Source organism: Pangasianodon hypophthalmus, chromosome 7, assembly GCF_027358585.1.
Source record: "Pangasianodon hypophthalmus isolate fPanHyp1 chromosome 7, fPanHyp1.pri, whole genome shotgun sequence".
NCBI classification, from domain to species: domain Eukaryota; kingdom Metazoa; phylum Chordata; class Actinopteri; order Siluriformes; family Pangasiidae; genus Pangasianodon; species Pangasianodon hypophthalmus.
Window position 1 is genome coordinate 21,113,216 of NC_069716.1, and position 14,697 is coordinate 21,127,912.

At 36.8% G+C, this 14,697-nt stretch overlaps 1 protein-coding gene across 2 annotated transcripts in view; it reads right to left on the minus strand.

The window, feature by feature from the left end:
* Positions 1 to 13,924, minus strand: part of glra1 (glycine receptor, alpha 1) — a 49,618-nt gene extending 35,694 nt beyond the window's left edge. The window contains exons 1-2 of one of the 2 annotated variants that reach the window (XM_026918470.3): positions 13,004 to 13,924; positions 6,570 to 6,694 (exon numbers count right to left, since the gene is read on the minus strand). In XM_026918470.3, the coding sequence (XP_026774271.1) occupies positions 6,570 to 6,694; positions 13,004 to 13,059 (181 nt within the window). In that variant the 5' untranslated portion in view covers positions 13,060 to 13,924. The remainder of the gene's footprint in view (positions 1 to 6,569; positions 6,695 to 13,003) is intronic. The other variant, XM_026918471.3, reaches the window with a different exon arrangement.
* Between the last annotated feature and the right edge of the window lie 773 nt (positions 13,925 to 14,697).

A 14,697-nucleotide genomic window follows, 5' to 3' on the forward strand; every position in this document is an offset into this window, starting at 1 on the left:
GGGAACTCAGTCGTAAAATGAACTGCAATTACTTGGCATAAACATGAACTGCTGCAGACAGCTGACTTAAGCTCTGTAATGGGAGGCATTTTTCCTTCTATCATGCTACCTGACCAGCAATCCCCTGTGCCAACATAATCCTGTAGATTCAAAGAGGCTTATCCTTTGTGAGGAGGATCTGTATCAACTATTTGAGCCTCAATACCCAGCTTTGACTGTGCTTTGTAAAAGCTGCATATTATAGTCTTTGACTAGCTGTGGAAGAGCCCCTTTATGAATGTCAACCAAAAACAGTATAAACAGATGTTTAAAACCCACTAAAAGAGGCAGTGCATAGGAAACATGGTGAAATCATTACTAAAACGGAAAGAACAGTGGTGTTAGCTATGCTGTTAAGGTGTCAGTTTTCCTTTATTGTGTCAGTCACATTTGAACCATTTGATTCAGCCAGAATTTAACCCAACACTTTTTTCACTTTCACATTCTTATTTAGAAAATTTTAGATTTTTTCTCCAGGATTACACTACTTGTACCTGTCAAATAGCATACATCCTTTGCCTATTATCTTGTCAGCGTTATCAGCATTTAAATATTTTTTTTTTTTTACCGTGAACTTAAGGGAGCTTGGAAGATGACAAAAAATATAATAATATTAATTTCAGATATTTGAATTACATACACGTCACATTAAATAAAATTAATTTTTTTTCTGTAATTTTTTCCCTTTCCTTTTCAGATTTTAAACATGCAGAACCCTAAATACAAATTTTAAAAAAGAAAATTTAAAAAATACTGACTTTAAAAATTCAGAACCATAAATACAAATCCCAAAAATTCAAATCTCAAAAACACAGATTTTATGTAAATTAGGTCAGAGGTGAGTCATCCTGGAATCCCAGGGAAAAGTAGACACATTCAGAGTGGTCATAAAACTGTGATTGGTGGTTAGCACGTTTGTCTCGCACCTCCGGGTTGGGGGTTAGAATCTTGCCTCCTCAGAGTTTGCATGTTCTCCCTGTGTTTCAGGGGTTTCCTCAGGGTACTCCGGTTTCCTCCCCTAGTCCAAAGACATGCGTTGTAGGCAGATTAGCTGCTCCAAGTTGTCCATAGTGTGTGAATGTGTGCAATTGTGCCCTGCAGTGGGTTGGCACCCTGTCCAGGGTGTCCCCTGAGTTCCCTGGGATAGGCTCCAGTCTCCCCTGTTTTGGAAAATGGATGGATGGTTCGATGACTCTGAAAGGGTCTATTTTTCCCTGGGAATCCTTTGAGCTAATTTAAATACATTTTTTACTTTTGAGATTTGAATTTTAGGGATTTATATTTAGGGCTCTGAATTTGTAAAATCTGAAATTTTAGGGTTCCGTTTTTTTACAATTTGAAATTTGAACCCCTAACAATTTCAAAACAAAGGGAAAAAAGCATAGATTAAAAAAGTAAATGTATTAAATACACCACAGGAAAAAAAAAGAATTTTCTTTAATGTGACGTGTATAGAATTCAAATGTACGAAATTCATATTCAAAACTTTTCCATCTTTCAAGCTCCATATAAACTGAACTCAAAAATTGATACCAGAGCACCATTCCACCACACACTAGCATAACTACGCCTATGATTACATCTGTAAACTGCAATCATTACTACAGCCATTTATAAACACACTGGCATAGTTCCATACTGGGTCCTAATCATGCACCTTTGAGTCAGCATAGTTGAATTGCAGCAGCCATGCACGCTGACTTCAAATTTGAGCAATATCAGTTACAAAATGAAATTCCCATGGTCGATACTGTCTGCAGTCCTGAGAGAGTGGGAGCTTTTATAACAACTTAAAATGTGTATAAAATGTAAAAATCAAATTTACCCCCACACCCACCCCCCAAATCCCATACTGGATGACTGCTCTATCACACTACATATTTACTGGCTTGCAGTGTCTTTGCAGTTGTGCTCTGGCCTTTTCATGGCCCATGAGAAAACAACAATATTTCTACTCCTACCGTATGACAGCAAGTGCCGCATTGGAGATATGGTTTAAACTACTTTCTACTACTTTGATATGTTGGATAGATTACATCATTTGGCAGGAGGGAATCCACCAGAGAGACAGAGAGAGACTTTAGCAGCATGATCCACTTTCTTTCTGGTTTTAGCTTTCTTACATTTGGAATGACAGATTCGCCCAGTGCACAGTGTCCCACAGCAAATAAGCTCACAGCATTATGTTGTTATATTTTGTAAACAAATCAAAAAACAGAAACAAGTCCTCCATTTCCGGCATTATGTGAAGGATACACTCCCTCTCATTACAGAAGCTCTCATCAATCAATTAAAGTCCAATTACTGAGTGCAGACAGGACCTAAATTAACATCAAGCTCCAGCATATCATAAATCTTTTTTACAGGTTAAGATATAAATGAGGTAGAAATGCATAGAGATAATATACAGCCGTACATAAACAGGAATATCCAGAAAACAACAAAATCAGATACTATATACTGCAAATATACCAATAACAGATGTTATATTTACAAATGTACACCTATGTACCCATTTAAAAGTAAAATATCACAGTTCATATATACACTGGTCAATAATGTAACGCACTGTGGTTATATATACACTGGTCAATAATGTAATGCATTGTGGTTGCATTTTTAAAAATCTGGTTGGTCATGAGAGATGAATGAACAGCAGCAGATTTAAAGCAACTCAAAGTAGTGATATCTTTCTGGGCTTCACTGCACCTCATGGTGCTTGACTCCACTGCTCCTCATATCCACTGACAAGGTGAACAAGGAGACTGCGGTCGCAGCTACACTCCACTCCAGTTGTCAAAGACTGCTGAAGATTACATCAAAGCCTGTTTGTGAAAGAGCCTCACTGCCTCACAACTTTCCTGACTCCATAACCACAGCAGAAGAAAGTGGCTTCTCAAACCAAAAACAAAACTGAAGAATATCCTTGCTTAGGCAAATTGAAAGCTTCAAATAAATTGAAATGTACATAATTGGAATCATCTGATTTGGTCATCCCTACAAGGTTTGTCCTAAATATGGCAAGATGGATATAACTCTCTAAATCTTTTTGATGGATTTTTCTACAGTGGGCCCCAGTCATCACCAGTATATAGTTTCTTCTTATGTTGGCACATTCATAGCTTCAGGCCGTTCTCTAGCATCAAATTAGCAGGAGTGGTAGTAGAGTGCTCCTTCACAATAAGAGCTGGAAATAAATGTCTTCTCAAGATAGACAGTGTGTGTTCAAAAGCAACCTCTGGCTGAGGACACTATCACGAGTTCAGTGTATTAGATCCCTCACTGAATGAATGTCATTACTGCGCTCTACAGCAGAGCAGCCAAAGGCAGGAATGTGAGCGCTTCCGGCTCAATGTGCTCATACACTCCTGACTTGACAGCCATGACATCCCATTGACTTTCATAATGTGTGTTCATGTGACCATGGCTGCCTCCCGGCTCTCAGACAATGAAGTAAATTTCATTGTGTTGTAAGGTCACAATGAAGAGCTTGATTATCATATTTTCTTGTTTTTTAAGATTCTTTCCAATTGCAGTGGTCATAAAAGCACTGCTCAGTTATCACAATTATCAAATTTATCATGAGGTTAAAATGTATTCAAGGTAAGATAACCATTATTCAACTTTGTAGTATGGCGTAGTTTAGGCAAAAGATGTCATGCACCCAGTTTCAAGGGACACAGCACTACCTTCAAATATTGTTGCATTTAACCATTTCATCCTTACCAGTTTAAGGTCAGTTTATTAAAATTAGATGTGATTTGAGATTATTTATTATAATGCTGCTTTGTGTGTTAGCCTGTATATTAGGGAATAATAATAATAATAATAATAATAATAATACCAACAATGTCATTTTACTATGTTTAAGCGCTCAGTATAAATTTAAATTGTAAGCAGGATTCATACATATATAGTTGCTCTCATAGACAACAGTACATAAGCGCTCAAAGTCACACGTATCTCTTGTGAATTGCTCTATGTTTGTAAAGTGTGTGTGTGCACTCAAATTGATCCTGCTTGTTCCCAAAATTTACTCTCAGGTTTATCTCTGCCCAAAGCCATCAACCAATCAGAAGAGTATAAATTGTTCGTATCCACCAATTTTCTCACTGATAAAGGAAAGCACAAGAAGCTAATGATTTTTGTAGATGTGATTTGCATAACTTTTTGTATGTTGGCAGCCAAAATGTTCATTTACAGAGGTATGGAACAGTTTCCCACTTTGTTAGTGTAATGCCCACAAGCAACTTTGAAAGTTCTTTAAATTATTCTGGTTGAATAATGTGATCATTTTACCATGTGTTATATAAACATCTGCCTTCATAGGAAAGAAATCTGATAGAAACTCACATGTTCCACATTAATTCATAGCCATCAGGAACTTTCTATCATAGAGCAACAATGCTACTATTTTATTACCTAAGAAACTAAAACTATGATTAAAAAAGAAAATATTTCAAAAAGAAAGCCCTATTATTCTGATTCTTAGCAAGTAAAGCCCAAGACGGCTTATATAAACAAATTTTGGCAAGACTAAATTAAAAACTCTCACATTCAGGTTTCCTAATTACTGTGGCAGATATTAATTCACACAAACATGACATTAAAGTGGCAGAGTGTAATTACTATTATGATTATCCCATGGATTAAAGATTTCTGTCACCATAATGGATTTCTGTCACAGCGATCTAATGTAAATCATTTTCGAGTTTGGCATACATACAAAAACTTTTTTAGGGTTTTGGACTTATTGCAAAGCAGCTTTCACATAATGTTACATAATTAATAACATCTAATAGCACAGGTAGCATGTGTGCAAGTTTTCTATTACGGGTTTTTTCACCAGTTATATTGTTTAACAGTTGCTTTTCTTTTCTTCTAGTGTGAATAACAGTGTGATGTTTTAATTTATATAAATAACAAACACACACACACACACATATATATATATGTGTGTGTGTGTGTGTGTGTTCATGACCCACCCTCCCTTGGAACTCGATCTGAAGTTAGGCTGCCTATATTCTGTAACGAATTGGGTAAGTTTTGTGCTCCTGAGTTCTGTAAATCAGGGAAAAGCCATAGTTCCTATCAAGCTAATAAAAGCTGATCCATGGAGTTTGCACAAGAAGAGCCTCACACAGAATTACCCAGTATAGACTAGCACAGGGGATGATTTACAGAGCTCACTGGTTTTTGCTGCATCTTAGACAAAATAAATGCATTCTTATACTTTTGCAACTGAATTATTAGATAAAAATTGACTTAAACTAAATTGCAATCAAATTTAAAGATAAAATATTCAGGAGCACAGATTAAAATGTCAAAATGCATTTACCAAACAGCCTTCAGTATAGCAGAACATTTCTGCATACAGCAGAAAAAAAAAAAGAGCAACCTTAGCTATGAGCAAGGTTAAGATGCACACCATCACATAACCAGTAAGACCCTTTTCTATCCAGCAGCTGTAATACTGAAGATAGTATAGACAACAAACATTCTGAAATTCAGCACTTTTACCTACCAGTACCTCAACTGTTACAGGGAAAAGCACAAATACCTAGTTCTATTTTCTATGTCAATTCTAAGTTGTGATTTTCATTTTCATTATTTTTATTTAATTATAAATATTTATATACAATATATACTTTGTGTGTGTATATATATATATATATATATATATATATGTGTGTGTGTGTGTGTGTGTGTGTGTGTGTGTGTGTGTGTGTGTGTGTGTGTGTGTGTGTGTGTGTGTAAATAAATTTACTGCCAAGATTATCTTTTAAATATGCAGCAATAATAAGGAAACCTCTGACATGCATCTTTCAGTGCCTCTTGTTTGGGATTGAGGTCCTTTCTAACACTCTTATCACACATATCACACCAAACACTGAATCAGATGGCAAATACCACCCCACACACTCTTAGGACACTGACGTATAGTTACAGGCCCCTTACAGGAATGTAGCCAGCCTAGGAAAAGCCTTATAAGGAACAGCCTCTTAAAGTCTTAAACAAAGATTATCACAGGGATCATTTCCAAAAACGAATAGAAATGAAAATCCAATTTCACATGCTAATTTTTGTCATGCTTCGCTGCACTGAAATACGGACATAGCTTTGCTGTTCCATTCACATGCAAATAAGATTTTTCAGTAAATCTTGGGGATTGTCAAACTTGACTAGGCACCACACACAAAAAGCTCACAGAATTTGTTAAGCTGTTTTTTCTTTCATTTTTTTTTTTTATTTTTTATTATTTGTTATTTTCTATAGGAAACCCAGTAAAGCTTGAGCATTTCAGCATATGTTGGAGACATTTTGGATCAATAGCACAATTGATCACTTGCTTCCGTAGCTTTTTCTTGACCAGTGATCAATGGTCGAAATGCACTTTACTTCAATATGCAATTTGGAACGAATCCCCAGCTCTAAAAGACACATGCCCAAGCATTTCCATCTATTCAATCCAAGCCATTGCTTGGCTACATTCCTGTGTTTTTCGCCAGTGTCTCTATGCCTGCACCTACCTTTAAAATTAGGTCTGATTCTTGCGTCGTACCCAGACACTTTCCCCATGAGTTTGTCCAAGAATTCTGAAGGGGGCATAGGGGAGGCAGCTTTCCGTGCTGCAGCTTGCTGGGATGCTGCCAAGCTGAAAAATAAGATCGAGAAACATAAGCAGGTGTGTTATAAAATGTGTACACTTGTCCAGCCTTTTTTATGTGTTCAGACAGGAGTACATAGACTAATTAAGATGGTATTTGGATTACATGTTTTTAGAAGTTGCAAAGGAGACTTTGCAAATAAGGCATGCTGTCAACCCTATTTTACTCTACATTTTTCCTTTACCATAAGCGAAAACTGTTCTGTCTACAATGGGGTAAATGTTCCTCAGGTAAACTTTTCCCAATATTTTTAAGCCTGGCACATTCAAACATACATTCTTCACACTACCTTCATAGTAGTTTCACTGTAGTAACTGAGTAAATCATTATACTTATTGTTAATAATAGGCTTTCATATTAATAACTGAATAATATGTTGAAAGGGGTTAACTGACCAAAACACTCATACCATTATTGAGCTGTGTTGTTCTGGTTTGTGGACACCAGAAAATCACACCCACATGTGCTTTTTGAGCATCCTATCCCAGATTTAGCCCCACTAATATATATATAGATACTGTATATGGCCATATTGTGTGTGTGTGTGTATACAATTTGTGCAGTTTTATAAGAAAAATTAGCTGTAAGTTTTACTGAGCATCTTGCAGAAGCAGCCACAGTTCTTCTGGAGACTTTGACTGTCACACTTCTTATTTTTGCAGCAAAAACCCAGCAGCCTTCATTAAGTTTTTGTCTGAAAAGTGGTCTCTTATGTAATATGCTGTTTTCTTTACTGACATACAAACATTTTTCTGTAACATTTAATTTTGTGCTGAAAAACTAATGTTTTTGTACAGACTCGATAATGTAGAAGTCATAAAATTAAAATCTATAACAATGTTTGTACTAAAAATAGGGTGCCTAAGACTTTTTGCACAGTAATGTGTGTGTATATATATATATATATATATATATATATATATATATATATATACACATTTATATATTTATACACATGCACACAAGACATATATATATATATATAAAGTGGACAGCGGATAGGTTTAACAAACCAGACTTCTTGTGAAAACTGATGAATTTACTGGTTGCACATTTGCACTATTTGTCCATACAGTACACAATTATAGAAGGGATTTATTTATAATTGCACTATCCCTTAGCTCCCAGATGAGGACGGGTTCGCTTTGGAATCTGGTTCCTCTCAAGGTTTCTTCCTCATAACGTCTTAGGGAGTTTTTCCTTGCCACCGTCTCCACTGGCTCGCTCATTAGGGATAAATTCACATATTTACAATTTATTTTGGTTTAATTTAATTTGAATCTGTTTATTTCTGTAAAGCTGCTTTGTGACAATGTCCAATGTTAAAAGTGCTATACAAATAAATCTTGAATTGTATTGAATTGAATATATCTCTTCAGATTTCAGAAATTAACTTAAAGCAAGTTCATACGTTATGAATTCTTACATTTTTTTGCAGTTGTGATTGATGTTAATCATTTATTTGTTTTAAATTTGGAATAGAATATTTACTGTTAAATAGTTGCCAAATAATTTTAACAATGCATTAATAGAAGGCATACTATATAAACTATAGAAAATCACTTTTAGCAGTATACACAGTACTATGCACTGCTATAGTCTGCTATCAAAATATACTGTAGCTACACAAGCTGTTTTTTTGCCAACACAAGATTGCAGCTATATAGTCAAGATTTTTATCCCAGCTATAAAAACCAAACGTAAGATTAAGTTCTATAGTACTATTACACGAGCTCATATTTTTGTTAAATTAATGAGTACAAATACAGAATTTATGAATAATAGAGATATTAAACTAACAAGTAGGTAATGCACTCTCACGTTTATTCTATCCCTTTATAAGATACACAGCTGAAATAAAAAGACATAAGATATTGAAATTTGACATAGCATTATGATACCACACAGTGATGAACTGACAATATAGCTGTAACTGGATAAGGAAGCATGAAAAGTGGCAATTGTAAATAATCAGTTTTAAATGTACACAAGCTTAGGAATTAAATCAATCATGTGTCTGCAGATTTTGTCATCTATTCAGGCTAAAGGTCACTATTCCTGTTTAAACACCTGCTGGTTTAGAACAGACTTTCTCCCTAGTCAATGTTCATGTTCACTGCCACTGCATTGATTACACACACACACACACACACACACACACACACACACACACACACACAGCAAGTTGATCATTAAAATTAATTTACCCTAAGGACCAATTTACTGATCACAGAATCAATGTTGGACAAAAAAGGCCTCAATAATCACTACATAGCTCAGAGTATACCGATAGCACCCATGTCCTTGAAACGTCTACTTGCTTCATCCAGATTTTCTTTCATTTCTGTTTAATTTGTGGTTGACACTCCCCCGTTCAAAGTTAACTAACCAGCAGTCAGCCTCATCCTGCTTCACACATCATTAAGCTTTTAGCTCATTAACATTTACCACTGCGGTCTTCTTGAGTGATTGTTCAGGCACATTTCTAGCTTTTACATGGGCTTGTACAGTATTTATCATAGGGAAGAAAAAACCACATCTATTTGACATTTTAGAAAAGGCTATATGAGTGTATTCATATTATGCAATATGCTTCTTATTTTGTATAAATAAGACTGAAATAAACTTAATTTAATTTTACTTTTAACAGCCTGCAAAATATTTAACATGATCACAGCATGATCACATCTGATAATGTGCTAAATAATTTATAGGCCTTAAAATAAAGTATAAGTTATAATAGCTATAAGATACTTTAACAGGGCTGTGATCATTTGCTTATAAAAAGAAATTAGAGTAGCCTACACATAAGATAAAAGCTATACAAAATTAGTCAAAAAGATGGCATAGAAGTGTCTTAGAATTCTGTACAAAGAGGCAAATTATGTTTGTGTAGGTGGTTGTAATCTGATGACTTGCTTATTCAGCTGTGTAAAATTTAAGAATATAAATGCCACATTACAATTCTTCCTGGTATGTAGAAACAATGCATTCTGCATTTGTAATACAGACAAAATCTGTCTCTTTCGTCCTGAAGATTTGGTCTTGTAGTGGGTCCCCAACAAGATTATTCATGGTTTGCCTGATTGTTGTGTTGTGTCCCATTCACAGATTTCTACCTATTATAGTTCCCTTACATGAGCCCATACTGTTGATGAAATCTTTGTGACAGTGTGAAATCTGTGGACCCTCTCTCTTTTCAAGTTATCTGTTCTGATTTTCTGCTAACTGCAAAATTCAAGTTTATGAATGTGTGTACCCTGGTTAGTGTGATTCATTTTCAGCATACTAATAAACCATGTCTAATGATTAAAGATTGTAAAGATCAGAGTGGTGCTGTTCTAATTAATTTGGATCGATACTGGCTGAGGCACTTGTGAGGTCTTTATGCTATTGCTGATGCAGCACCAAAAAAACATGGCTGAGCTTCCTTCCAGAAAAACGATATGCAAACAACTCAGACACTTGCAAGCTCTTATCAGTAGCGATAAATGTTCTTACAGCCTTTAAAGAATGAATTTTGAATTGATTCTATCTGTGCATTTTGTAATACTAGAAAAAAATTAAGCCATGTTCAGTTCCAATACTGCACTTCATTTAGACTTTCCGTACTCAAGCCAATCAGCAAGTCTTGACCAAAAAGACCAGCATGGACTGTAGAGTAAAATAAAGTACCTGCACTTTTCTGCTTTTAGCTGGCTTCTTTTACATTTGCCACTACATTCACACAGCAGTACAATGGCAATTGAATCCTAAATCCTAAAATTAAATTGAGTTATTGCTGATTGGAGTGCACTGCACTGCTGATTCACCTTTTTTTGTGATTGAGAGTGATAGTTTGTTGATAATTCATTTGCAGTGCAATCAGTCTTGGGCAGTGGTAATCAATAAAGTATTGTAATGCATGTGAACTTGCCCAAAACCAATACTAACAGGAATAAGACAGAACTCCCCTGAGCCAAGCCACATATTTTCTTCTGGTCAAAAGATTTCAATTTATAACTAACCATTCTTCATGCAGCAGTAACAAAAATGATTTAAAAAAAAAAAAGAAAAAGAAGAACAAGAAAAAAAAAAAGATTACTGGGCCACCATGACCAGCTGTGCTTGGATAATTACCACACAGGGTCTCATGTGATCAAGCCACACATAATGAATCCCATTCTTATTATTCTTATGTAAACAACGCTGTTTAGACACAACAGTGCAATTTTAAAATTGCTTTCTACTCTCAGAAATGAGATTGCTTTCTATTACTAACCTGCCTCTGCACTGGTATGTTCAAGGCTGGCTCAAGGTCACATTGGGGTTTTCCTACAATCCACATTAAATAAATGCAGTTTGCATATGGCTCAAGATGAAGCTCATCAGATTCATTTTGAAATTCATTTCGCATCTACTTGTTCCAGTCTAGAGGACTCCAACAATCCCTGCACATTCTTACATTCAGTGATAAGGCACATATTATGAAGAAACAAATAACAGGGTGAGAAACGACCAAAGTCTCAAGAGACTTTTTTTTTTTTTTTTTTTAAACATAACCTCATCTCCAACAAGCTCACCAAACTCCACTCATAGCAGGGTTCTTCAGGAGTTTTTTTTTTTTTATATCAACATCCTGTATTTGTATTTTGTTTGCTGAAAACAAGATATGCTTCATAAAGATTAATGTGTACTTATTCATTTATCTTTAGCAGCTGCTTTATCCTGGTCTGGGTCACGTTAGACACACATATTGATACATAATGGCAATTTAGAGTAGCCAGTCCACTTACCAGCATGCCATACTGCCCAGCTAATGTTTATATGGGTACAATGTGGAAAGGTTTGGATATGAATTTGTGAAATAAAAATGACATGCAATAATTTCATGTAGCTTATGGGTCGTTTTCTAGTATTAAACATGCATCAGTCCCTCCACTGGACCCCCACTCCTATTATAACTCAAGCATAGATAATGTGGATAATACATAAACTAAACATGGACCAGAGTTAGCAGATGCAATTCCTAAAAAAAATTGTTGTTAGTGTGCAATTTGTATTCACCAGTGGTACTGGCACTGACATGATAATCAATGTGTGGCAATAAGTCTGCATGTTGAATGAGATCTGTGGTCAGGCTGAGACTGGGAAAGAGATATCAATTAAGAGAATTTGCGAAGTTCAGCAGCAAAAGCTGATGCTGCATTATCACAATTCTAGCTCATAAATTAATGGCCCATGCAGAATACAAAATAATTGCTACAAGCTCCTATGCAACAGTAAACAGAACATTCAAGACATTCATGTGCATTTAGGTGCATTTATGTTTTTATGGCAATGTATAATAATGAATGAGAAACAGAATATAGATATTTCTCTTGTGAGTAAAGATAAATAGCATTTTGCTCATTTACAAAATGGTTTGGATTTACACATCTTTCTCATATTAGCCAATAAAACTGAACAGAATTAAATATCATGGAGCAAATGAAACTTTGACTCAGCAGGCTTCCTATTAGGAAAGACAGACACATATAAGACAAATATAGGTAATGTCTTAAAATTCATATTAGGTTCTGAACACCACATCTCCAGTCCTGCCTCTTTTGATATGGGTGCTGAGCAGCCAGGTTTTAGCCTTATCTGTTCAGTGCAAAGAAAAAAAAAACAATAAAGGTACTGCTATTAATGCAATAGTAAACAAAGCATTTCAAATTGCATATGGATCTTGGACAAAAATATTAGACTGTCATAGTTGCACAAGGGCCTCACTAGAGTGCATTATCCTCCTCCTCAGAAGAAGAAAGCATTGTGGGAAAATGAGTAATAATAATTTCTATATTTATATTACACCTTCAAAACAATAAATGCATAATGGAAATATGTAATGCATATGAATTGTTTTGTTTTCTCTTATGATACTGAATCCTTCACAATGCTTTAGAAGCCAGTGGATAGTGGTCATGGCGCGCTGTGGACGCTAGTAGTCGCTGTTACTCTGTTCGTCCTGCTAAACTGGAACCGCATGCAGCTTTCCTGCCTTCCTCCAGCTGCCTCAACAGGGAGGCATCAGCCTGAGAGCAATTATACTGTCCACACTTTCAAATGCCTTCAAGTTTACACAGAAACAAAGCATGTCAGATACCCTGGGTACTACCATGAGCTACCATGAGACCTTCACCTGCCCTACTAAAGTGTTTTCCTCCTGCTGAGAACGCCCATGTAGGCTGCACATATGCATTAACCGCCATCCGAAATTACTGCCATAAAGTAAATCGTTTCCCACTGCAACAGTTGAAATAGCCCATACTCACCTGAAAAACACTACGGTTTCCCACAAATAAATTCCGAGTGCGCTTAATCTACACATTGTGGCAGCTTTGAGCTCTTCCTTGCACGATTTCTGAATTGCGATGATGATCGATTGCTATTGTGTCTGCTCGCTTTTAGGGTACCAGATCCAAAGGTAAGCCAGGGGATGGTTTTAAGACCATAGAAACGAGGTGATCATGATCCTTACACCGGATGTCGGCTGGCACCCAGCGAGGCTTCAGTTCGCGTGTTCAGAAGCAGCTCTCCGGATCCAGTTCAGTTTCAGTCGTTCACTCCGTGCAATCCATAACGGCGCGCCAAATGCTCTAGCGCCGTCAATTCCTCCGTGCTTCACACGTGCACGCCGACTTGCAACGTCCGGCTTTAAACTCTCGAGGTCCTCAGCACGGTGCGATTCCAGCAGAACTTATATGGAATAAATACACACGCGAGGGTTTTTAATTTCTTCACGCATCCAGTGACACGCGTTCCGGGACACAATGCGTCGCTTCGGAGCCGCGCGCGCTCGCAGGAACCCGGCCGGTGCGGACCGACGCGCTTCTGCAGATTCTCTTATTTCCTGCGTGTTTGTTTCCCAAGGGCGAACCAGTACTGCTGCAGGAAGCCACTTCCATTGTCCGGTCCACTTACGAGACACGACTCGTTTTCGATTTCATATTTAAGCTGTTATTTTATTTTATTTATTTTTTAAGGAATTCCAGTAATCAGTGCAACCCAGAAATGGAGGAGAAATGAAATTGCGACACTCAGAGCGTCTCCCATCACCCGTAAGCCCGTGCAAACGCTGCTGTATTTCTTGCTGCAGTCATTTAGTAAACTCAAAAAGCAGCTCACCTTTGCGCGCACGCCCCCGCGCCGCTCCCATTGGTCCGATGCGTTCCTGCGCGCGCGCGTGTGTGTGTGTGTGTGTGCGCGCGTGTAAACGGGACTGCAGCAGGTTCAAGAACACACTATCAGGTGTAAATACTGTGACTTTTAGCTAAAAAGAAAGGACGTAGTTTGGTCATGTAATTAAGATTCCGCATTTATTCTCCCTAAGTGAACACTGTAACTCAGGTCAGATGACATGTTGATGAAGGCTTAATTAACTGCCATTATACACCTGCTCAAAATCATCCTGTCCAAGCACAGAGGTGATAAGAAGGGACTTTGCATCTATGTCATTTTCAGCTGTGCATTAATGGCGGATAGCACAGATGGTCTTTGGAGCTGATCTTAATCAGCACTAGCTAAAAGCAGAAAGTAAAGGTTTAAGGAAAATCACACCATTTCACCAGCTGTACAGAACACTTAGCAATCATACATACCAGAGATTTAATCATAGGCAGTACAACTGCAGCCTATATATTGACAATTCATAAACTTGTTTGTTTTAATGCAGCCTACATTTTATGGCCAGAATGTCTATTCCCCTAAGCCCCTTGATTTACTTCATCACCCTGTTCACCGTGTTAAACATGTAGCAGACGGACGTCCTTGAGACTGTGATTTCATTAGCTCTAGAAGTTGAAACCAGTTAAATATTCAAATTTGCAGCCCACCTGCTATTCTGGGAAAATATTTATAATACTGACAGATTATAATTTATCAAAGGGCCTTACTTTACCAGTAGTAATAGTTGTAGTACTAGTAGTAGAGCATAGTAGTAGAGAATACTGGCACCAAATTTTGGTAA